Source organism: Muntiacus reevesi, chromosome 4 (assembly GCF_963930625.1).
Source record: "Muntiacus reevesi chromosome 4, mMunRee1.1, whole genome shotgun sequence".
In the NCBI taxonomy this organism is placed as follows: domain Eukaryota; kingdom Metazoa; phylum Chordata; class Mammalia; order Artiodactyla; family Cervidae; genus Muntiacus; species Muntiacus reevesi.
This window is the reverse complement of record NC_089252.1, coordinates 109,617,775-109,642,650: the sequence shown is the minus strand read 5'-3', so window position 1 is coordinate 109,642,650 and position 24,876 is coordinate 109,617,775. Positions and strand designations below refer to the sequence as shown.

Sequence of the window (24,876 nt, the reverse complement as noted above, 5' to 3'; positions counted from 1 at the left end):
GGAAAGGCCAAGAGGTTGTCAGGAGATGGAGAAATCATTTCTTCACCTTGCACAGGGGCCTCCCTGCCCACTGCTCAGAAATTCCATGAAGCAACAGCAGGGGCTGAGGCAAGTCCAGCTCACACCCTGGGAGGTGGGCAGGGGTGGGGCGGGTCAGGAAGACTCCTGGTTGAGCCATTGCATTAGGCCCAGGCTGAGCATAAAGGCCAATCCTGCAGTCTTGGAGGTGGCAAATTGGGGACCATGGAGACCCAGAGAGCCAACCTCACCCTGGGACGCTGGTCACCGTGGCTACTGCTGCTGGGACTAGTGCTGCCCTCGGCCAGCGCCCAGGCCCTCAGCTACAGGAGAGCTGTGCTTCGTGCTGTGGATCAGTTCAATGAGCAGTCCTCAGAAGCTAATCTCTATCGCCTCCTGGAGCTAGACCCGCCTCTCAAGGACGTGAGTTGGGGAATAGGGTGGGGAGGGGGCCGTCTGCCCCCTGCCTTGGCCACACTGTCGCCCCCTTCACTCAGGCTGTACCTCCTGTCAGGAAGGCAATTCTCCCTCTAGGTGGCTCCCACCTCTTCCAAGAAATCTTCCCAGACCTGGGTCCCCTGCCAGCCCCAGGCTTCCTGCCTTAGCATCTCTGCTGTGGGAACAGGCGCCTTGCACACCTGGCTCCCAGGACTTCCGGGAGCTCCAGGGATGGAGGGGGTCACAGGCTCTGTGAGGTGACGTCCCTGCTGAAGCCCCTCTGCACCTTGGTGTCTCCCTCCCAGGGAGGCCTCTGTCAGCCTGGAGGTTCCAGGTACAAGGGCTCTCCCTGCAGGCGGCCCTGACCTTCCTCAGCCCCTCTGCAGGGAGGCGCTGCCCTCAGCGCTGCCGTGCGGTCCGCTCCTGCTCTCTGTGAGCCTGTGAGGCCAAGGACGGGCTCTGTTCCCTCCCCTGGGCTCCCAGCACCAAGCCCAGGGCCGGACACGCAGGGGGCTGGAGAGGCTGCCGTCTGGGTGGGGGCGGGGAGACAGATCAGAGAAGGAAAGATGAGCCCGAGCCCAGTCTCCCCATTTTATTCCTGGATCAGGATGAGAACCCAAATGTCCCAAAGCCTGTGAGCTTCAGGCTGAAGGAGACCGTGTGTCCCAGGACAAGCCAGCAGTCCCCGGAGCAGTGTGACTTCAAGGAGAATGGGGTAAGCCTGGGGGCTGGGAATGCGGGTGAATGCTTCCCAAGCTGCTGAACAAAGGGCTTTTTAGTCCCTGGGCTGAGCCTGGAAGATTATGGCCCGGGTGGTTCCAGTTTGACCTCCAGCCTCTCATTCCAGCTGGTGAAGCAGTGTGTGGGGATAGTCACTCTGGACGCGGTGAAAGGCAAAATGAACATCACCTGTGAGGAGGTGAGTGGCTCCTTCTGTACTGCAGGAACTGCTAGGGTGATGGGTTGTGGAACATCCTTAGGACCAAAACCCCCTTCCCCATCCAGGGCAGAGGCGGGCGCTCGTATCCTGGCCACTCCGTCCTGCGAGCCCCAGGTCTCCAGCAGTGGTTGTGTCTCTTAGAGCAGTGGTTCTCTAGTGGGGTCCCCACTTAGGAACTGACAGAGATGCAGATTCTCAGCCCAACTCAGACCTCCTGATTCAGACTCTGGGGTGGGGTGCAGCCATTTATCTTTTCACAAGGCCTTCAGGGGATTCTGATGGTTTGAGAGGCACTGACTGGAGTAATGATGTTTTAGCCCCAGCTCCCTTCCACCTTCGCTGGGATGGGCCTGTGACCCTGGAGAGCCCCTTGTCACTCGAGGGCCTCAGTTTGCTGTTCTGTGTATAGGTGTCGGGATTCAAACTTGTGCTTCAAAGGTTGTAGCCAGAGGTCACCCTCGGGCCCCAAATCTCCTAGTGTGGGCCTGGGAGCTGGTGTATGGTTCAGATGGGTCTGCTCTTAACCCTGGTTCCCTTTCCCACAAGTAACCTGGCTCTTCCTGGTTCATAGTTGCAGAGTGTTGGGAGATTTAAACGATTTCGTAAGAAGCTGAAAAAATTCGTTAAGGAAGCTCTTCCATTCGTCCCACTACTCAATCTCGGGTAAATTGCGAGCCCATGGAAGAATTCTATGCGTGTCCTCCCTGGCTCAGGCTTTTGGATTCTGAGAAAGTAAAGTCTTCTGAAAACAACGTCCTCCAAGCTTTAATTTCACTTGTCTCCTCAGATCTTTACGTCTGGGAGCCCTCGTGTGTGTGTGTGTGTGTGTGTGTGTGTGTGTGTCTCTGTGAGAGTGTGTGGGTTTAGTGTGTGTATGTGTGTGTGTGTGTGTGTGAGATCACAAATGCACAGTACAGAAATGGTTGTTATTTCGGTAACAACCAGGAGGGGATGGGCGGCGGGCAGCAGGCTAAGAGAACCAGGACAGCATCTTTATTCTCAGGTCCCTCCATGCCCCGGACCTGACCATGAACACGCATATGTGAACACTGCTTACAGCAACAAAAAATGAATGCATTTCATTTAGATCCCTGAGAAGGGAGATGTAACTGGCCCCTGGCTGGGAGGTCAGCAGGCTTTTCAGTGAATCAAGTATGGGGCCTGATGTGGAGAAGGACCCAAGGTGTCCAGGGTGGTGGTGCAAGAGGTGGAAGGCTTGGGGCTGTGCTGTAAACCCAGGAGAATCAAGGATTTTACAAAGTGGCCAGAGCAGCACAGTAGTCGAAGAAACCCAGGGAGTTGGCATATGGTATGTACATAGGGATTGGGCTCTAACAATAAGTGCACAACTTGTAGAGTTTTTGATGTACAAACACATGTGTGTGATGAAACTGGAAGGGCTTCCCTGGTGGCTCAGTGGGAAGAAATCTGCCTGTCAGTTCAGGAGATGTGAGTTTGATCCCTGGATCAGAAAGATCCCCTGGAGGAGGAAATATTCTCCTCTTCTTGCCCGGAAAATCCCATGGACGGAGGAGCCTGGCCGGCTATAGTCCATGCGGTTGCAAAAGAGCCAGACACGCCTCAGTGACTAAACAACACAATAGCATTGCACCTAGAAACCTCCTTATCCCCCTTCTAGTTGCTTCCGCATCTCCATAACCATGGCCCTGACTTTGGAACCCTTAGGTTAATGTAAGTAGGATTTGAAATTCATAGAAAATTATATTGTAGCATATATAGTCTCATTTGCACAATTTTTTCATGCAACATGTTTGTGAGAACTCATCATGTTTTTGTATGTAATTATAGTAGGGCAATTTTTTATTGCTGACTTAATATTCTGGGCTTCCCTGGGGGCTCAGTTGGTAAAGAATCCATCTGCAAAGCAGGAGACCCAGGACTGATCCCTGGGTGGGGAAGATCCCCTGGGGAAGGAAATGGCAGCCCACTCCAGTATTCCTGCCTGGAAAATCCCATGGACAGAGGAGCATGGCGGGCTACAGTCTATGGGGTTGCAAAGAGTTGGACATGACTTAGCGGCTAAACCACTACCACCTAGTAGTCCAGTGTATGAATATATCAGAATATATTTGCTTTCACTACTGAGAAATATTTGTGGAGTTTATACATCATTGGTTTTAAATGGTTGCACCCTAGGGCACAGAATGGACATAGCATTCCCAGTTACACATGTCTGGAAGGTTTTTAGTTCCCAAGGCTAAAAGAAGATGCAGGAGACATCTTGGTTCCTTTGTCCTCAGCCATGTGAGTGAGTGTCCTTGAGGGAGGCTTCTGAAGAGTGGGACTTTCTGGGGAGACCCCGATAATGTATTGTGCTGTGTGGGCTTTCTCCTAGTAAGCATATTGAGGCGTAGTATGCAGTGGGCAGCTGCTCTGGCCCCCAGGAGTTGGAGAAGACTCTCTGGAAACTGACCCCTCTGACCCTCAGCTTCAAGGTCAGAGGGGGAAATTTTCTCCACGGAGGAGAGGAGGGCCTTCCGTGCATTTTACAGACAAGGAGAAGGAAGGGCAGCTGGTGAGAGTCGGCTTTACGTTCACACCACTGGTCAGCAGATTGGGCAGAGGGGGTGGTGGGAAGTCAAGGCGCTCAGCCTTGGCCTTGCTCGTTCTCCTCACCTCTTTGCTCTCTGCTGGGAGGTCTTGGGCTCTGGGCTGGAATGAGGACATGTATAAGCACAGATGAGGCTGTGCTTTGTCCAGTTAGGGTTTAAGTGCAGAGCATGATGGGAAAGGACATCTGGCTCAACCAGACTGGGAGGGGAGATAGAGGAAGACTGGGAAATGTGGGTGCCCCAGGGTGGGGACGAGGTAGTGACAACAGTCTTGTAGCAGCCTCTGCCAGGAGCTGTGCTCCCATCACTGGGCTGGTGATCCTCTGTGGGGTTAGGAGGGGGTGTGGGCAGAGATCCCAGGGTCCAGTCCGACCATCTCAGGGCACAGCTACTGCGGCCACAGAGGTCCTCCCACTCCTGAGGCTGCTATTTGCACTCTCCTTTCCCTCTCCCCCTGCTTCTCTCTCTCTAAGCAAGAGCCTGGAGAGAGAACTGCAGGAAAATGGAGCCATGAGGGTTTCTCAGTTGTGTCTGAGGCCATGTGAATTGGGTTTACTTTCACTCGCTGCTGAGAGTTCCACCAGAGCAGAATATTTGCAAGGAAGTCGCAGCTGGTGAGACACAAACCAAGGATTCAAACCCTGTCTGCCTGACTCCAGAGTCTAGCTGCTGGGGGCAGCTTCTGGCCCTGCTGATATTAACAGCTGTTATGGAGCATCGGTTATGGGCCAAGTGCTCCCAAGTTCTTTTCCAAGGTGAATTCCTTTATCAGACCTCATCCCTGAGCAGCCACCTGTCCCCATGGAAGGATGGGGAAGGGGACTTCAGTGCTAAGGTTTAGGAAATACAATGATGCAGAGGCAGGAAAGCACAGGGAATGTGCCAGACACCAGTAACCACGCATGTCACTAATTTTCTCCTGTAATCACCTCCTTTTCCATCTTTGACCAAAAATCCTCTGAGGCAATACCTAAACTGTGAAACCACATCAGAGGCTCACCTCTTCTTCCTTCTCCAAGGCTGATATGTAACCAGCGCCATCCATTCAGCTGCCACCTTCCGAGGGAACCTGCCCAAGCCCCCAGGGGTCCCATAGGAACAGCTGAGCCCAAGAGTTACCCCAGACCTCGCAACTACATGGTCATTCCTCCCAAGACCTGTACAAGAATTTCCTTCTCGGCCTGTGGCCCCTCTATTCCTTTGGTTCATTATCCTCCCAGCTGTGTTCTCAACCCGCCCCTCACACTGGCCACCCCAGCGTGGTATCCCAATCAGGGCACGGGGCAGAAAGTCACTTGGGGTCAAATCAGAAGAGACTTCCTGAAGGCTGTGGGAGCCAAGAGGTGGAGTTGCCAAGTCTCCTTGGACGTCAGGGAAGTCTTCCCAAGGAGGAAGGTCAGGGCAAGCAGAGGGATCAGGGGCAGAGATGGGAGACGGGCAGGAGGCTCCAAGGGGCCTGAGGGGTTGGGGTGTCAGGCTGCCCTGACAGCCGAGGCCAGCACCTGTGGGGTGAGGAAAACTAAGAATACAACCGTCTAGGCCCTGATGCCAGGTGGGGGTGATGTGGGCTCGGGAGGCAGGGTGAAATAGTCAAATGGGTGGTGTGTTGGAGCCCTAGAAAATAACGTGGAGGGTGGACACTGGTCAGAGAGAGCCTGGTAATTGGGGAAGATGGAGTCTGGAGGTTGTGGCTTCACTGAGAGGAGAGAAGACGGGGGTAGGACCAGGGCAGGAGTGGTGGGAGGTCAGGGGAGTGTCCTCAGGAGGAAGTAGGAGCAGGTGGGGCTCCCAGGCTTCCAGCTCAGGGCTCCTGCGACAGCACCCAGCCAACAGCCCAGTGCAGACAACCAGGGCATTCATGGGAGTCTTGAACCCAGAGGCACAGTCCAGTATGTGTGTGATGGGCACTGGTGTCTTGAGAAGGGCCATCCCCAGGAATGTGTGAGGACTGGGAGGAGAAGCAGCCTGGATGCACCTGAGCCAGCCCTGCCTCCTAAGAGGAGAGTCCTTGGAGGAGACTCAGCAGGAGCTCCCAGGGAGGAGGAGGGAACCCAGGAGAGCAGGGACAGGGAAGAACTGGTCAGGGTCAAGTTCAGGAGGACAGGGGGTTCCCGGAGTCTGTAGAGATGAAGACAAGGCTTGAATGTGAATGCAGATCCAATGAGGACTGGCCAGCCTTGAGTGTGAGCGGGGGCACCGAATTGGGGTCACAGTGCAGATGACCTTTCCCATGTTTGATTGGGGAGGGGTCAGCTGAACAGGCAATATCTGTTGGGGGGCGGTATCTGTGGAGGAGGGCTTTACTTTTTATGTTTTTTATTTTGTATTGTAGTATAGCTTAATCAGCTATAGGAAGACTATAAGGAAGATTATAAGCTAGAGGAAAACAAAGCAACCCACTCCAGTAATCTTACCTGGAGAATCCCATGGATAGTGGAGCCTGGCAGGCCACAGTCTATAGGGTCTCAAAGAGTCAGACACGACTGAAGCGACTAAGCATGCATGCATGCACACAGAGCTGATTAACAAACCATGTTATGACAGCTTTAGATGAACAGCAAAGGGACTCAGCCATCTGTATATATGTATCCATTCTCTTCCAACCTGGAGGCGACCTTCTTCACTGAGAAAGAGTGGAGATGAATCTAGGAGAGGGGACAGATGGAGCCAAGCTCCTGACTGGCTGAGGGCTGGCCCCAAGGACAGGATGGTGTGGGGTTGATGGCTGCCTAGGGACAGGCTGAGTGGGTAAGGCTCAGAAGGGGTTGGTCCTGTCATCCACTTATCAAATGTTAAGTGAATGCATGCTGTGTGCCAGGCAGTGCCTAGAGCTGGAGATTGAGTGCTGAATACACTCCTTTACCCTGAATCCTGAGGAGCCCATGGTGTGGAGGCAGAGGGGATGCAGACAGTGTCTCCTGGAGGACACAACCCTCTTGAGCAAGCCCGCTGGTGACACTCCCCATGGGGTCCAGGAGAGGCCAAGAAGTTGTCAGGAGATGGAGAAACCATTTCTTCACCTTTCAAAGGGGCCTCCCTGCCCACTGCCCAGAAATCCCATGAGGCAACAGCAAGGCCTGAGGTAATACCAGCTCATACCCTGGGAGGAGGGCAGGGGTGGTGTGGGTCAGGAAGACTCCTGGTTGAGCCTTTGCATCAGAGCTCAGGCTGAGCATAAAAGAAGGGTCCCTTGGGCTGGGAGGAGGCAGATTGGGGATCATGGAGACCCAGAGGGCCAGCCTCTCCCTGGGATGGTGGGCACTGTGGCTACTGCGGCTGGGACTAGTGCTGCCCTCGGCCAGAGCCCAGGCCCTCAGTTACAGGGAGGCCGTGCTTCGTGCTGTGGATCAGCCCATTGAGAAGTCCTCAGAAGCTCATCTCTACCGTCTCCTGGAGCCATCTCCCCCCAGCCTTGGCCACACTGTCGCCCCCTTCGCTCAGGCTGTACCTCCTGTCAGGAAGGCACTTTGCCCTCTAGGTGGCTCCCACCTCTTCCAGAAAACCTTCCCAGACCTGGGACCCTCCCAGCCCCAGGCTTCCTGCCTTAGCATCTCTGCTGTGGGAACAGACTCCCTGCATACCTGGCTCCCAGGACTTCCGGGAGCTCCAGGGATGGAGGGGGTCACAGGCTCTGTGAGGTGACGTCCCTGCTGAAGCCCCTCTGCACCTTGGTGTCTCCCTCCCAGGGAGGCCTCTGTCGGCCTGGAGGTTCCAGGTACAAGGGCTCTCCCTGCAGGCGGCCCTGACCTTCCTCAGCCCCTCTGCAGGGAGGCGCTGCCCTCAGCGCTGCTGTGCGGTTCGCTCCTGCTCTCTGCGAGCCCGTGAGGCTGGGGACGGCCTCTGTCCCCTCCCCTGGGCTCCCAGCACCAAGCCCAGGGCCGGACACACAGAGGGCTGGAGAGGCTGCCGTCTGGGTGGGGGCAGGGAGACAGATCAGAGAAGGAAACATGAGCCCGAGCCCAGTCTCCCGACTTTGATCCTTGACCAAGATGAAGACCTGGACAGCCCGAAGCGTGTGAGCTTCAAGGTGAAAGAGGTGGTGTGCCCCAGGACGAGCCAGCAGCCCGAGGAGCACTGTGACTTCAAGGAGAATGAAGTGAGCCTGGGGCCTGGTGCTTTCCAGGAGCTGATCCGGGGACTTCAGGGAAAAATTTCTAGTCCCTGCGGTGAGGTGGGGTGCGGCTGGGAAGTTATAGCCCAGGAGTTCCAGTTTGACCTTGAACCTCCTTCTCCAGGTGGTGAAAAAATATGGGGTGGCAGTCAGCATGGACCATTGGAACAATGTATTCACGTAAGCCGTTATGAGGTGAGTGGCCCCTTCTGCGGTGTGCAGCTAACAATGCGGTGTTTGGAACATGCTTTGGATCAATAACTCCCTCCCTAGTCCAGGGCAGACCTTGCCCCTGCCTCCCTAAGCCCTAGGTCTCCAGTCCTGGCTCTGCATATCTTAGAGCAGTGTTGTCTAACGGGGCCCCCAGGAAGAAACTAACAGAGAGGCAGGTTCTTGGCCCCACTCAGACCTCCTGGATCAGACTCTGGGGTGGGGCCCTGTCATTTGGATTTTCACAAAGCCTCCAGGGGGTTGTGAATATGCCAGGCACTGACTGAATTTATGGGCTTTCAGCCTCTGTTCTGTCCAGCTTTGCTGGGGTGGGCTTGGACCCTGGAAAGGCCCAGGCTTCCTGTGGGCCTCAGTTTCCTCATCTGCTTATGGATGTAGGGATTCAACTGCATGTGCCAAGGGTCACAGCCAGAGGTGAACTGGGACCCCAAGATTCCTGGAGTCCACCACAAATGGAATGTCAGATGAGGAGGGACGCATCATGTCTTGACTGTCACCCAGTTCTTACCAGAAACCTGTTTTTATTGGTTCACAGCTTAAGAGTTTCAGAAAATTTGGCTCATCACCGTTCAATCCCATGAGGAGTCCCCGGCAGTGTTTCCCTCCACCAATCTCCCTGCTCTACAGTTAGCTCCAGAAATAGTACCTCCATTTCCATTCCCCAGGCCAAAGTTGAATGATATGCAGATAACTCCCTCATAGAGGTTTTTGGTGAATCAGAAGCTCAGGGAAGACCTCTTGGGTTATGTTTTGCCCTGTATCAGCATCTGAAAAATGAATCTTGTGAAAACAACTTCCTTCAGCCTTCATTTTTAATTGTCTCCCCTCTTCCAACTTAACAGGACCTGTTAGGGGTGTGTGTGTGTTTGTGTGTCTGTGTGTGTGTCTATGTGCATGTGTGTATCTATGTGTGTGTGTGTGAGATCACTCCTGTGAACACGGAGAAGCGTGAGGCCCCTGCTCCTTCCAGGAGGGCAGGGAGGCAGCAGTCCCAGGAGCTCCAGGACAGCGTCTCCACCCTCGGGTCCCTCCTGAGCCCTTCACCCGCCCCTGCCCTCCTCCTCCAACACCCAGTAGGACATAAGGAGACCTGCCGTGGATGCAGTGCTGGTGGGAATGCTGCTCCTGCTCACATGGAGCAGACAGTCCACAAGGGGCCAGGCTTCCCATCTTGTTAAACACGCGCAGAGACCCAGTTCAGTCTCAGGGCTGAGCCTGCAGGTGCAATGCCCAGAACATACCTCTGGCCCTTAATTCTGAAATAGCCCATCCCTCCTGGCTTTTCCTGTGGCATTGTGACACATAACTGTTTCTTCAGCTGGGTCCCAGATTGAAGCAGTGGGCTTGTATTTAGGGATCACATGGTACAAAATTTGCACCATTAAATACAAGCATCTTGTCCATCAGGGTGAAGAGCTCTGCATGAGGGTGTGAGAGACAGGGTGACAGACAGATCACATGTCTACTTGCCTGTGTGTTTCAGACACTGCCCATGTCCTGCCCGCTCCCCATTCTCTAGCTGACCTTTACTCTGTGGCAGACTGGAAGCACTGGGGAGTTTGAATTCAGGGAGCAGCTTCAACTAACCACTGAGGGGACTTGATGGAAAAACACCTCTTCTTCCTCCCTCCCTCTCTCCGAGGTCCCCAGCTGGGTTGAGCCCTTGTCCCCTTCCTTATTGATGTGCTCATTGACACCTCCGTTTCTGATTCAGGTCCCGCCCTATCTCCCTTCTCTACACTCCAGCTGGTGCTTTCTGGAATCGCCTCCCAAACAACTACTAAATGCTTGTCTTAGATCTGCTTCTGGCCAACCTGTTCCTGAGAGGGACAGAGGGCAGGATCTCACAGAGCATTTACTTTGTAACCTGTAGCTTGTCTTCTCTTGGTGAGCAGGAGGGGCTGGTTCCAGGCAGGTTAGAGGAATCTCATGTTTCTCATTCTACGTCACCCCAAGCTGAGGGAAGAAACTCTACAGAGGAAACCGAGGGGGCTTTGTTGGGTCTGTGCCCGAAGATACAGACTTGCCAGAGCCAATTGCTAATTGGTCAGGGTATTTTTGAGCTGGTTGTTATACTCTTGGTAGCTTGAAATCAGCCTTGGTAGAAATATTTACACCATGGAAACTAGCAAACGCTCCGTATCAGGCCTGTCACAGTTGTCACGTTCCCACCCAAACGGAGAGGGGGACCACTCATCAAGATGACACGGCATCTGTGCAGGTCACACGTGTTTTCAACTCCTTCCCGTGATTGCCCATCCTGCTTCCATGGCAACCCGCCTGTAGACTCAGGCCTCTCTTGCCCTTTCATGTTTTATATCAGTATTGACCAGATGTTCCTTGCCATGGAGGAGGCACTCAGCATGCATATGTGACCTCTGATAGCAGAAAGGAAATGATGCAAACAATTTTTCCGTCTCAACCCTTGAGAAGGAGACAGAACTGGTCCCGGGCAGGGAGGCATGGAGGCCTTGTCAGTGCCTTCTACAGTGATTGGTGAGTCTGCTGCTTGACCTTTTGACCTCTTACCCCTGAGAAGACAAGTGACAGACTATTTCATGAATGGCTTTGAGCATCTGTCCATGACAAGCTTGATTTGTCAGTTCTCCTGCAATGGAGGGGACCTAAGCCCAGTAGGAGGGAAAGAAGGTTTTCTGGGGAGAAAATTGCTTAGGAAAAAGCACAGTGACTAGTGTGGTAGGATTAGAGATAATGCTCAGTTCAGTGCTCAAGGCAGGCATGCAAAAATAGTGCATAAACTTTCAAATTCTCTATTTCCAGGATCACCTACCTTTTGCCTAAAGTATTTGTTTCTCTCTTTCTCTTTCCCTCCTTCTCTCTCCCACTCTCCCTGTGTCTCTGTCTCCCAGCATTTTCTATGTCCTTACTGTTTGGGCTTTATTCACCTGTGGTCCGATGACTAGGTGGGAAATCGCTGGTGCAGAGGAGTCTGTTACTCACAGTCCCCAGGGAAGGAGGAGTGGGTTGTGCTGGCCCACAGGAGAGGACAGTCACAGCCTGTGTGATGTTCCCAGGGAAGGAATGGGCGAGGTGGGAGGGTGAGACCAGGTTGAGGATGGATTAGCTTGAGTAATTTCAGTGGGCTGGTGTGGGTGTAGGGGCTCCCTGATTTGTTGGTACCTGGCCCTGGGGTTACTAGGACAGAGACTTAGAGTCTCAGTGATAGAAAGGGTGGGATGGGGGTGCTGGTCAGTTTGCATGTGAAAGGCGGGTTGAGGGAGAGAGTGTGTGGTCTCCAGGCATCTACTAAACCTGGTTGGGGCACTGAGATGTGAAAACATTAGATACATAAACTAGAAACTCTGGGTAACACAGAACCACTTGTATTACGTAAGCATTGACACATCTGGAGTATAATCTTATATCTCAAAGCTCTTTTATTCATTCAGTTAGTACCTTATTCTCCCTTCCTTTTCTGTCTTTTTAGATTTTTTTTTTTTTTTTTTTTAAGATCTTGGCTTGCAGGATCTTAGTTCTCCAAACAATGATTGAACCCAAGACTCTGGCATTGAGAGCACCAAGCCCTAACCACTGGACAGCCAGAGAGTTCCCCTTTGGACTTTTTTTAATGATTCTGTTTTATGTCCACTTTTGGCCTACTATTTGTACTTCTGTTTAAAATTCTTTTATGTGATTGTGGTAGGGTTTACAGACAGAATTCATCTGTCATCAATGCGTCTGTATTGAATAATATATCAACATACAGTGGAAGGGACTTGCCACAATATACTGACAACAGTGTCTAGTGTTTTCATGTGTAGGTGATGTTGGTTGGTTGGGAAACCAAAGGTTTCTATCTAATTGCTCCGCCTTCTGTGTTATCAATAGTGCAGGCATGACTGAACAACAATAACAATACCCAGAGGCTTTTTCGCTGAGTGAAGTTTCTTGAAACCATGAGGGCCTTCCACAAAATTGAACCCCTAAAGCATCCATGTGAAATTGCTCCCTTTTATAAAGTAGAGGCAGGAGTAGAAGGAGATTGAAGGCAGAAGGAAAAGGGGGCGACAGAGGATGAGATGGTTGGATGGCATCACCTACTTGATGGATATGAGTTTGAGCAGGCTCCGGAAATCAGTGATGGATAGGGAAGCCTGGACTGCTATAGTCCATGGGGTCACAAAGAGTCAGACGAGACTGAGTGACTGAACTGAACTGATAAAGACCTTGATGCTCCTGGTACTAGGACTACCCCTGTGCTGAACATGAAATGCCCTTTAAAAGCTGGTCCCTTTTTCTCTTCATAGTAAACAAAGCCACACTCCGTGGGGCTGTGGCCCCACGTGGTCCTGATGACATCCGTAATGACTCCTCTTTAGGCTGAGATGGTACTATAGGATGTCTTTTTTAGGTCACAAATGTTCCCTTTCAGGATTTCCCTGATGGTACAATGGTTAACACTCTGCCCTTCGAATGCAGTGGGCACTGATTTGATCCTAGGTTGGGGAAGCTCCACGGCCATTTCATGGGGGAAAAAAGAAAAAAAGAGAATAGTGACTTAATCCAGCTAGCATGCAGTTAATAAAAATGTATGATGCAGGGCACCCGAAGTCAGTGCTCTGTGAAAACCTGGAGGGATAGGTGGGAATGGAGGTGGGAGGGGAGGTTCAGGATGGAGGGGACACATGTATACCTATGGCCGCTTCATATTGATGTCTGGCAAAAACCATCACAATATTGTAAAGTAATCATCCTCCAGTTAATATATTATATAACCCTTACTGTGAGGGGTGCTGACATTGGGGAAAGCCCAGTTAGGACAGTGACATTGGTACAAATGCCCAGAGGGAGCCCTCCAGGCTCTCCTGCTCGGCCACACACGTGCCAGGTTGCTTCAGACCTGTCCGACTCTTTGCGACCCCATAGACTGTTCCCTGCCAGGCTCCTCTGTCCACAAGATTCTCCAGGCCAGAACGCTGGAGTGGGTTGCCATTTCCTTCTCCAGGGGATCTTCCCCTGCTCGGCCACATGGTGGCAGTAAAGCAGTTTAGAAGACAAAGGTGGACAAACAAGGAGCTTACTGCACATCAGCTAGGGAGCTGTGGACACAGAAGAACTTCAAGAAAGCAGCTTGCGGATTGTACAGACTGCCGCCTGCTCAAGCCAGTCTGTCCTAGGAGCCTTTCCAGTTACATGTATGGGGGACTGAGAACTACACAGCCTGGAGCCCCGGGCAGAAGGAAGCCGACAGCAGGCAACGCTCCTTCTGTGGACACGGACACAGCACAAGCCTGACACTGCAGCCCATTCAAGAGGCATCACTGGCTTGTTGCTGGGCATCAGTGGATGTTCAGAGTCTCAAAGAGCAACACCCCTATCATGGGAAGGGTGAAAAATGAAAATCTCAACAAAATGGCTCTTTCCCCCAAAACGGGAAAATGGGGCATTTGGAGGGAAACATCTAGAGGGAAACATGGCCAGTCACGTTCTAGATGCGGCTCTCTCAGACATGGGGTCTGTGTCAGAGCTCCCGGGGGGGTTTTTGGTCCACCAGAGTCCTGAAAACGCCTAGCCCTTCATGGATGGATCAGCTAAGTTAAAGGTGGATGTGTGGGCTGTGCCGCTGGGCAGGAGGGGAGGCTGACCCAGCCCAGGAAGCTGCTTGCGGTGCGGGACCTCCTGGGTTCTTGCAGGCTGGTGGGGCGGGGGGTGCTGGGCTGAACAGGAAGACAGGGGCCAAGTCACGAGCTCCAGATGCCCCCAGGGTGGGACAGCTGGAGATGCTGTGGGGAGTGGAAAGGGCACTGATCTGGGAGTCCAGCCCTAGGCTTGCCATGTGCACCCCCTGGCCTTGCTAAGCACCCCTCTCTCTTGCTCTCCTGGGGCCTGGTTGCCCTTCTCCTGGGGAGTTGCAAAGGCACCGCTCTTCTCCTGTATTTGCGTGTTCAGAGCCCTACTTTATTTCTTTCTCACTCCCTCTCTCTCTCTCTCTTTTTTTTTTCTAACAGAAATCAGTTTATGTACTTCACACTGGAAGAGGTTTTCTTTTTGCTTTTGGCTGCACTGGGTCTTTGCTGCTGTGTGCTGGCTTCCTCTAGGTGCGGCAACTGGGGGCTACTGTCTACTTGCGGTCATGGAGTTGTTTTTCTTGCTGTGGATCACAGGCTCTAGGGCACCGGGGCTTCAGTAGTTGTGGCTCCCGGGCTCGAGAGCGCAGACTCAGTAGTTGCGTTGCATGGGCTTAGTAGCCCCTCGGCATATGGGATCTTCCCTGACCAGGCATTGAACTTGTGTCTCCTGCATTGGTAACTAGATTCCTAACTGCTTGACTCCCGGAGAAGTCCCCTTCTTTACTTCTTAGAGAAGACTTTAGAGAACCAGTAAAACAAAATGATAAGTGCCTGTTGTATTTCCCAGGGAATCAAAACCTCTACTATCTGAGGAACTCCAGAAGCAGGTACTTGGCATCCTTCTTGCCATGACTGTGTTTTGGGGGCTGGACACAGGGTCAGCATCTGTGTCACCAGGGAGGTCACACAGGACCCAGGGCTCCAGAGGGCTGGGTACTTGGTTTAATGCTCTGTATATCCTTGAGGTCTTGAAATTCTGTATACCTTTTGGACCTGGGATCCTGCAATTTCAATTTGTAGTTGTGTAGCTGATTTTGGCCAGTGGTGACTCCACACCTCCCACTACACACGAAGGAGTCTGTGGAAGTCATTCTGAGAAAACTTCTTTCCCTGTAAACTTGCCCAGAAAATCCCCGAGTCCTCGCCCCCAGCCTTGAGCAGTCAGAGGGCAGGGGAGAGCCCAGGAAGGGAAGGAAGGGAGTGGCAACACAAGTCAGAAGGGGTCCACCAGCCCTTCCCCACAGAGAGTGCTTTTGAACTGATGCTCAGCTTTTGAACTGAGTCTTCAAAGCCCCGGACTGCAGGAGGGAGGCTGCAGGAGAGAGGATGATGTTTGCTGGGGTCTTACCGGGAACCAGGGACTAATCTGAGAGAGAAGGAGGCCACAGTGGGCCCTGGGAAACTCACACAGGAACCAGAGCTCTGAGTGCCGCCATCCACCCTGACTTGGCCAAGACCTCCCTCCCAAGGCCACACCCCACCCCACCCTGGGCCTCAATTTCCTCCCTGGTCTGATGAGACTGGTGGTGAGCCGTGCCCTGCCTCCCAACAAGACTGCTGTGAGCTCAGAGTGGGTGGCTGCGTGGGAGACCATTGTACCCTGCAGGACCACACACCCAGGTCACATCCTTGGACTTACGTCTCCGGACTCTGTAGACAACACGGCCATGGGAGGCTGTGAGGCGGGGGCAGGACACAAGAGGCCCCAGGCTCCCCTCCCAGTGTTGCTACCATGACCATCCTAAGGATTCGTGTTAGGGTTGTTGCTTTGGTGACAGGATGGACCCCGGGGTCCTCAGTCAGTGCTGCTGCCACTGGCAAATTGCTTGGAAGAAAACTCTTTCAACGAGGTTGCCCAAGTTCTCACAGGGGACCATCAGGGCAGGATCTCCCAGGAGAATGGAGGGGGTCATCTGTTTCAGGTATAGCAGGGGGGATCTCACTGATGTCCTCCTCATAACTTGGGTTTCACACATCACAGCATGGCTCCCACCAGCTCAGCTCCACCCACCATGGTTCCTCCCACCCATCAGCCCTCCCAGTCTCCACCCCCATCACCTACCTGCAATCCTAGTTTCCTAGGCCCTTCCTTTGTCTGTTGGTTTAAACAAGATGGGGCTTCCCTTGTGGCTCAGACAGTAAAGAATCTGCCTGAAATGTGGGAGACCTGAGTTCAACCCCAGGGTTGGGAAGATCCCCTGGAGAAGGGAATGGCAAACCACTCCAGTATTCTTGTCTGGAGAATTCCACGGACAAGGAGCCTGGTGGGCTACAGTCCATGAGATCACAAAGAGTTGGGCACGGCTGAGCTACTTTCACTTCACTTTGATCAAGAAGGTAATTTCAGATAGGAAAGAAACACCTAGGGGGCAGTTTTTTTTGCTGGAGACATGATCAGTGGTTCTCAGCTGGTAATCAGAGGCCAGAAATGTGCCTTTAAAATCTACTAATTCTTTTTGGAAATAAGAAATGTTGGTCTTCCCTTGGCAATGTAGACATCACCACACGAGTCTGTTGTGCTTCTGTGAGTGGTGGGGCTGGGGAAATTTTGTTCTGATCAGCAATCTGTCCTTCCGCTCAGGAGTTGGTCCCTGCTCCATTGCTTTACAAAGTGGACCTGACTGGAGCATCTGAAGGGGAAGTGTCTGCCTTCCCAGGAATCCATGTGCAAATGGATGGAACAAGGAAAACCCAGGATGCAGGAAGGGATCACCCAAATACCAGGGACCCGGAAGTACCACCGTGGGTGGAGGGGTGTGTGTGCCTGTGTGAAGTGCCCTCTCTTACTCCATCCTCCTGGAAGTCAGGCTCCAGATGACTTGACCTGCCTCCTGTTTGTAGCACATGGGGGTCCTTCTTGGAAAGATACTGCATGTGGGTCTCATTGACTTTTCAGCTGGTCAGAGAGCTGGTGGGTGTCCCCAGAGTCGGGGGCACGGCAGCCTGGGGCTCAGTTCTCTTTCTCACCGAGGATCTGGAGAGGAAGGAGGGGTGAGAGGAACAAAGGAGGGGGCCATGCAGGATCCTGGCTCATTCCTGAGTGAGTTGGGGGGAAGGGTGCATGCGGATTTCTCAAGGACCAAAGGTGGAGTCGGGGATAACGAGCCTGGGGATGGGGGTGTGGTATCTTTCCTGAGAAGACCTCAGCTCTGACAGGCTGTGAGCCCTAAACCAGGAAAGTTGGTTTCTGGAGGAAGGGAAGGTTCACCGCCAACACAGGAGGTGCAGCCTGAGGACCCAGATGTGGACCCTCCAAGGGCTCCAGGGAGGATGGGGGAGGGAAATTCAGTTTGACATGTGAGCAAATGCCTAAACCCAGAGGCAGAAAAGCACAGGGCGGGTTTCAGGCTTACCTAATAGCCAGCAACCATGTGTTCTACCAGTTGCTTATACCATGGACATTCCTCTTCCTCCACCGAGTTGGGAAAGGATATAGCTTGACCAAGACGCCACTGGGGCAATACCTGGACTGTGAGACCAGGGTGCACAGAGGCCCACCTCTCCTTCCTTCCCCAAGGCTGATGTGTAAGCAGCACATTCTGACCCAGCTGAGGGGCTTTGGCCAAGTCCCCAAGAGTCCCATAAGGCAACTGAATCCAGGAAACATCACAGGCCTCACAGTCACATGGCCAGGTCAAAGGAGAGAAGGATGAGAATTTGCTTCATCGCTTTCAGACGCCTTCATCATTTTGGCTCATTGTGTTTCCCAGCCATGCTCTCCCAGCCCTGGCCTCCCCAGCCTGCTTTCTCAGCCAGGGCACTGGACAGGGAGACAGTGAGGTCCAGTCAGAAGGGCTGTCCCGCAGGCCGTGTGGGTGATGAGGACGAGATGTTGGGTCTAGCTGGAGGTCAGGGAAGGCTTCCCAAGGTGGAGGTCAGGACACACGGAGGGATCAGAGGCAGAGATGGGAGGAGAGCAAGAGGCTCAGAGGGGCCTGAGTGGTTGAGATGTAAGGGGCAGCCTGACAGCTGAGGCCCGCAGGGCTGGGAGTGAGGAAAACTGAAACAACAACCTTGGCCCTGATGCCTGGAGTGGGGAGTGTGGGTGCCTGAAGACAGTACTTGAAAAGGTCAAACTGGTGGTATGTTGGAACTCCCAGAAAATGGTGTGGAGAGTGGACAGTGGTCAGGGGTGAACTGGGATATCAGGGAAGGTGGAGTGTGAAGGTTGTGGCTACACTGAGAGGAGAGAAGATGGAGGTAGGCCCAGGGCAGGGGTGGTGGGAAGTTAGGGGAGTGTCCTCAGGAGGAAGAAGTAGCAGGTGGGGTTCCCAGGCATCCAATCCAGGGCTCCTGTGGCAGCAAGCAGTCAATAGCCCAGAGTGGACAACCAGGGCAGTGATGCGTGTTCAGGAGAACTGGTGTCTTGAGAAGGGCTGTTCCCAGGAATGTGTGAGGACTGGGAGGAGAAGCAGCCTGGGTGGACCTGACCAGTCTTTCTTCTGAAGAGGAGAGTCCTTGGGGGAGACTCAGCAGGAGCCCCCAGTGAGGAGGAGGGGACCCAGGAGAGCAGGGACAGGGGAGAATTGTCAGGGGCAAGTTCAGGAGGACAGAGGGTCCCTGGAGTCTATGGAGATGAAGACACGGCTTGAATGTGAATATGTGTCCGGTGAAGACTGGGCAGCCTGCAGTGGCCTTGAGTGTAGAGAGGGCCCTGAATTGGAGTTACAATGCAGATGACCCTTCCCCTGCCTGATTCAGGAGGGATCAGGGGAACAGGCCATGTCTTGGTGGGGGGTTGCTGTGCAGGAGAACTTTTTCAGTGAGAAAAGAGTGGAGATGAATCTAGGAGAGGGCACCAAGGGAGCCAAGCCCTGACTGGCTGAGGTCTCCGCCCAGAGGACAGGATGGTGTGGGATTGATGTCTGCCTAGGGATGGGCTGGAAATGTAATTCTGTAGCAGGAGTTGGTGGTCTTCGCATTCATCAAGTGTTAACTGAGTGCCTATTGGGTGCCAGACAGGGCCAAGAGCTGGCGATTGAGACGTGAATACACCGCTTTACTCTGCATCCTGAGGGGCACATGGTGTAGAATCAGAGGGGATGTACAGTGCCTGGTCCCTTCCTCTCCTGGAGGACACAACTTTCTTGAGCAAGCCTGCATGTGACATTCCTCATGGGGTCCAGGAAAGGCCAACCCTTGTCAGGAGATGGAGAAATCATTTCTTCACCTTGCACAGGGTCCTCCCTGCCCACTGCTCAGCAGTCCTGTGAGGCCACAGCAGGGTCTGAGGCAAGTCCTTCTCACAGGCTGGGAGGAGGGCAGTGATGGGGCGGATGAGGAAGACTCCTGGTGGAGTGATTGCATCAGGCCCTGGCTAAGCATAAAAGGAGGGTCCCTCAGGCTGGGAGGATGAGGACTGGGGACCATGGAGACCCAGAGAGCCAGCCTCACCCTGGGACGCTGGTCACTGTGGCTACTGCTGCTGGGACTGGTGCTGCCCTCGGCCAGCGCCCCGGCCCTCAGCTACAGGGAGGCTGTGCTTCGTGCTGTGGATCAGTTCAACGAGCGGTCCTCAGAAGATAATCTCTACCGCCTCCTGGATCTAGACGCTACACCCAATGATGTGAGTTATGAAGGGATCTGGGGAGGGGGGCAGCTAGTTAGGGGGCAGGGAGACAGATCAGAGGAAGAAGAATGAGCCCAAACCCAGTTTCCCCTACTTTGGCCCATGACCAGGAGGTCGACCCAGGCACCAGAAAGCCTGTGAGCTTCACGGTGAAGGAGACCGTGTGCCCCAAGACGGCCCAGCAGTCCCCGGAGCAGTGTGACTTCAAGGAGAATGGGGTGAGGATGGGAGTGGGGGAGGGGAATGGCAGATGCCTCTCAGGGGTTGGACAGCGGGGTTGGGGACGATTTCCAACTCCTGGGAGGAAGCCGGGAGGTTATGGCCACAGGGGTTCCAGTTTGACCTGAACCTCCCCTTCCAGCTGGTGAAACAGTGTGTGGGGACAGTCACCCTGGACCCATCAAATGACCAATTTGACATAAACTGTAATGAGGTGAGTGGCCCCTTCTGGGCTGTGAGGTTTCTGGGGGGGCTAAGTATGTGAAACATCCTTTGGACCAATGACTGTCTGCCCAATTGAGGGCAGAGAAAGGCCCTCCAACCCGGGGTCCCGCCTGGGGCCCACCCTCCCTGAGCCCCAGGTCTCCAGCCTGGCTGTGCATTCCTTAAAGCAGTGGTTCTCTCATGGGGTCCCCACCCGGGAACTGACAGGAAGGCAGATTCTCGGCAGCAGTCAACCCAACCGAATCCGATTCTGGGGCAAGGTCCAGCCATTTGTATTTTCACAAGGCCTCCCGGGGACTCTGACTGTGCAGAAGCTGGAGGGGCACTGACTCAGTGATGATCTTCATGCCCTTCTTTGCTGGGATGGGTTTGTGACCCTGGGAAGCCCCTTATCATCTGTGGGCCTCAGTTTTATCTCTGTCTGTGGTATGGAGATTTAAGCATCTGCTCCAAGGGTCACAGCCAGAGGGTGATCTGGGTCCCCAAGTTTCCTGGAGTCCACTAGGAATGGGGGGCAGGTGTGGAGGGAGGTGTCTTGTCTTGACCTTCACCCAGTTCTCACAAGAAACCTGTTTTTATTGGTTCACAGCTTCAGAGCGTGAGAATTCCTCCACCCTTTGGTCCACCGTTTTGGCCACCATTTGGTCCACAATTTCCATTTCCTGGGCCAAGATTTCCTGGGCCAAGATTTCTCGGTAGACGGTGACCAATAGGCAGATAACTCCCTGATAAGGGCTTCTGATGAATCAGAAGCCCAGGGAAGACCTCTTGGGATCTCTTTTGCCCTGAGTCAGCATCCAAAAAATAAAATCTTGTGAAAACAACTTCCTCCAGCTTTCAATTTCAATTGTCTCCCCTCTTCCAACTTACCATGACCTTTAGGAGTGTCTTTGTGTGTGTGTGTGTGTGTGTGTGTGTGTGTGTGTGATCACTCCTGTGAACACAGAGAAGTGTGAGGCCCGTGTTCCTTCCAGAAGGGCAAGGGGGAGGCAGCAGCCCCAGGAGCTCCAGGACAGTGTCTCCACCCTAGGGTCCCTCTGGGACCCTCCACCCGCCCCTGCCCTCCTCCTCCAGCACCCAGTAGGACGTACAGAGACCTGCTGTGTGTGCAGTCCTGGCGGGGCTGCTTCTCCTGCTTACGTGGAGCTGACAGTTCAGGAGGGGCCAGGCTGCTCACCTTGCTAAACACTCACAGAGATCCAGTTCAGTCTCAGGGTGAAGCCTGCATGTACCGTGTCCAGAACATTCCTCTTCCCCATGACAGTCTTAACTCTGGAAAGTCCACGCCTCCTGACTTTCCTGTGGCATCAGACACATCACTGTCTTTCTAGTTTTCTCCCACATTTTATGGTGGGTCTATATGATGGAATCCAATGATATAAAACTCTCATTAAAAAGAAGCATTCTGCTCATCGGGGCGATGAGCTGAATGAACACTGTGGGAGAGGTGGGAAGTGACACAGAGGTCACATCTCTCTTTCCCCGGGGCACTGTGGGAGACGTGGAAAGTGACACGCAAGTCACATCTCTCTTTCCCCGGGTGTTCAGACACTGTCCATCTCCTGCCCACTCCCCATGCTCTAGCTGACCTTTGCTCTGGGGCAGACTGGAAGCACTAGGAAGTTTGTATTCTGGTAGCAGCTTCAACCAACCATTGGAGGGACTTGGGGGAAAAACACCTCCTCTTCCTCCCTCTTGGGGTGGCCCACTCCCAGATATGTATACCCCTGTGTGAGGTCCCCACCGGGATTGAGCCCCGTCCACCCCCATCAGTGACCTCTTCATTGACCCCTCCTCTTCTGACTCATGTCGTGCCCTGTCTCCCCTGTCCACACTTTTACTGGCTTTTTCTGGAATCTCCTTGCAAGGAAACTCCTTCCACCAAAGGGTTGTCTTAGGTTCCCTGCTGGGTCCACCTGAATAAGACACAGATTGCCTTCTCTGAGAGGGACAGAGGACACGATCTCCCAGAGCCTTTACTCTGCTACCTGTCAGGCTCAGCTCCTCTTGGTGAGCAGGTGGGGCTGCTTTCAGGCAGGTTAGAGGAACCTCACGCTTCTCACTCTAGGGAACCGGGCCTGTGGTGGCTGTGGAACCGTGTAGTCTGTCCACTCGTTCCATATGGGTCAGGTGCGGGGCCTGATGTGGAGACAAGAGAGAAGGGCCCGAGGGGTCCAGGGTGGTGTTGCAGGAGGGGGTTGTGAGGCTGTCACGGCTAACACCATGGCAGGCAGCCTAGAGTAGGAGTAGGCCTGGTTTCCCGGGGTAACATAATTATCTGGCTACCTGGAGCCAGCCAATCAACATATGCCTAGCCAGAAGAAAGGGAACCTATCAGGGGAAAGCTGAAAGCCCCACGTAGGGCCAACAAAAATTACCTTGCAACTGTGTAACCAATCCGTTTACGCCAACTACCCACTGTGTAACCAATCCGATTGTGCCAACTACCTGCTGCTTATTTTGACCTAATAAATACCCGAGAGAACTGGGGCTCGGGGCCTTTCGTCCTCACACACCTGGTGAGGGCGGGACGCCCTGGCTCGAGTCAGTAATAAATTCCCCTATTGCGAGTTGCATTGTTTCGAAGAGTCTTCTTTCCCGACCGGGGACTCGGACTACGGGCAGAACAGGGCGTCCTGGGGACAGTGCTGAAAGCCAAGGGGCACTGAAGGTTTCACAACGTGGTGAGAGTGGACAGGAGGTCACGCAGCCCAGGGAGATGACTCCTCCCTGGAGTGTTTCTCAGTGTTTGTGTAGGTGTGAAGGTCACTCCCTTCAGGGCAGGGGGCAGCTTCCTTGGTTAGGGGCACTGAAATCAAAGACAGAGTGGAGGAGATCAAGAGATCAGGAAGAGGGGAGCCAATCAGCGTGGACCAGCAGGGGCCTCTCCTTCCCCCAGACCCGTGCTATATCAAGGAGGCACACTGGGCCGTTACTAGGTAAGGACCTTGTGGATCTTGATTGTATCCATCCTTGCATGGATGAAGTTGTAAGATAAAACATGGAGCCCCTGTTCTCCTGTGTGCCACTCTGCCTCTGTGTCATCCCCATCTGGAGCAGGGTAGGCCGCTGTCAGGGGAGGCAGAGAGCTACATTGCCTCTTTCATGGCCCCTAGGCACCTTCAACTGTGTGGACTCATTCATCCTCAAAAATGTGTCTCATGCTACATTTTACAACTCAGTTCAGTTCAGTTCAGTTCAGTTCAGTCACTCGGTTGTGTGTGACCCCACAGACCTGCAGCATGCCAGGCTTCCCTGTCCATCACCATCCCAGAGTTTGCTCATACTCATGTCCATTGAGTCAGTGATGCCCTCCAGCCATCTTGTCCTCCACCGCCCCCTTCTCCTCCTGCCTTCCATCTTTCCAAGCATAAGTCTTTTCCAAGAAGTCAGTTCTTCACATCAGGTGGCCAGAGTATTGGAGTTTCAGCTTCAGCATCAGTGCTTCCAATGAATATTCAGAACTGATTTCCTTTAGGATTAACCGACTTGATTTCCTTGCAGTCCAAGGGACTCTCAAGAGTCTTCTCCAACATCACAGTTCAAAAGCATCAATTCTTTAGGACTCAGCTTTCTTTATGGTCCAACTCTCATATCCATACGTAACTACTGGGAAAACCATAGCTTTGATTATACTTTGTCGGCCAAGTGATGTCTCTGCTTTTTAATACAGTCAAGGTTTGTCATAGCTGTTCTTGCAAGGAGCAAGTGTCTTTTAATTTCATGGCTGCAGTCACTGTCTGCGGTGATTTTGGAGCCCAAGAAAATAAAATCTGCCACTGTTTCTAGTTTTCTCGCATCTATTTGCCATGAAGTGGTAGGACCAGATGCCATGATCTTTGTTTTCTGAACGTCGAGATTTAATCCAGTTTTTTCACTCTCCTCTCTCACTTTCATCAAGAACCTCTTTACCTCCACTTCTCTTTCTGCCATAAGGGTGGTGTTATCTGCATAACTGAAGTTACTGATATTTCTCCAAGCAATCTTGATTCTAGCTTGTGCTTCATCCAGCTTATCATTTTGCATGATGTATTCTGCATATAAACTAAATAAGCTGGGTGACAATTTACAACCTTGATGTACCCCTTTCCCAATTTGGAACCAGTCCATTTTTCCATGACTGGTTGTAACTGTTGCTTCTTGACCTGCATACAGATTTCTCATGAGGCAGGTAATGTGGTCTGGTATTCCCATCTCTTTAAGAATTTTCCACAGTTTGTTGTGATCCACACAATCAACGTGAAAGGTTGTTACTGAACCTTGAAAATACACCGGAATTCTTGGCCTCTGGAGGAGAAGAATTCAATCCTGGGCCAGAGACGAGACTTGATCGCTCAGAGCTTTTGTGCAATAGAGTTTATTAAAGTGTAAAAGGGACAGAGAAAGCTTATAACATAGACATCAGAAGGGGGCAGAAAGAGTACTCACTTGCTAGTATTAGCAATGGAGTTATATACTCTCCAATGAATCCAAAGAATGTCTGGAGGTTGTAAAGACCTCACCAGACCTACTCCCATAATTTACATTTGAAGATAACGGGATTAGCCAGAAGGTTTAAGCCAGAGACTGTCCTCAGACAGGATACATTATTGTTATATAATCCTAAGGAATGTAGAGGGGGAAAAGTTTGTCCTTTCTTCCTTGTTGAGAATTCCAGTCCCCTCTCTCCTTGGGGACCCCTAGACTTTTTATCACCCTGCCTAGGAAATGACTCTCTCATTTCCCCCTTTTCTTTTAGGAGAATTATGATGCCAAGGGAAAGGGGCGTAGTTTTCATTCGATAACTACTTCCCACTGTTTAGGCATGTGGTCCCTAAATTGTTGAGGCAACATATTCTCCTAACCCTCATTTTGAGGGTCTCTGATCCAAGGGCCCCCAAATAACAGTTGGAGGAGGCTGTGGCACTTGTAGGAGCTTGGACAACCATTTTTAACTTAAGAGATTTTAGATGGTTAGAAAA

General features: G+C 52.7%; 2 protein-coding genes across 2 annotated transcripts; both read left to right on the top strand.

Moving 5' to 3' along the window:
* The first annotated feature begins 243 nt into the window (after positions 1-243).
* LOC136166872 (cathelicidin-6-like) lies at positions 244-2,104 on the top strand. Its single transcript, XM_065933800.1, has 4 exons — positions 244-441; positions 1,064-1,171; positions 1,304-1,375; positions 1,968-2,104. Exons 1-4 carry the CDS (start codon positions 244-246, stop codon positions 2,061-2,063), a joined length of 474 nt encoding a protein of 157 aa, XP_065789872.1. The 3' UTR covers positions 2,064-2,104.
* A 17,166-nt stretch (positions 2,105-19,270) lies between these two features.
* On the top strand, positions 19,271-20,621 carry LOC136167839 (cathelicidin-2-like). Its single transcript, XM_065935387.1, has 4 exons — positions 19,271-19,468; positions 19,582-19,689; positions 19,833-19,904; positions 20,505-20,621. The coding sequence occupies exons 1-4, from the start codon at positions 19,271-19,273 to the stop codon at positions 20,619-20,621; spliced, it is 495 nt and encodes a 164-aa protein (XP_065791459.1).
* The last annotated feature ends 4,255 nt before the right edge of the window (positions 20,622-24,876 follow it).

Coding starts and splice junctions, on each gene's coding strand:
- LOC136167839 (XM_065935387.1), top strand. CDS start 19,271: ATGGAGACCCAGAGAGCCAGCCTCACCCTGGGACGCTGGTCACTGTGG. Junction 19,690..19,832: donor GTGACTTCAAGGAGAATGGG/GTGAGGATGGGA, acceptor CTCCCCTTCCAG/CTGGTGAAACAGTGTGTGGG. Junction 19,905..20,504: donor TTGACATAAACTGTAATGAG/GTGAGTGGCCCC, acceptor ATTGGTTCACAG/CTTCAGAGCGTGAGAATTCC.
- LOC136166872 (XM_065933800.1), top strand. CDS start 244: ATGGAGACCCAGAGAGCCAACCTCACCCTGGGACGCTGGTCACCGTGG. Junction 1,172..1,303: donor GTGACTTCAAGGAGAATGGG/GTAAGCCTGGGG, acceptor CTCTCATTCCAG/CTGGTGAAGCAGTGTGTGGG. Junction 1,376..1,967: donor TGAACATCACCTGTGAGGAG/GTGAGTGGCTCC, acceptor CCTGGTTCATAG/TTGCAGAGTGTTGGGAGATT.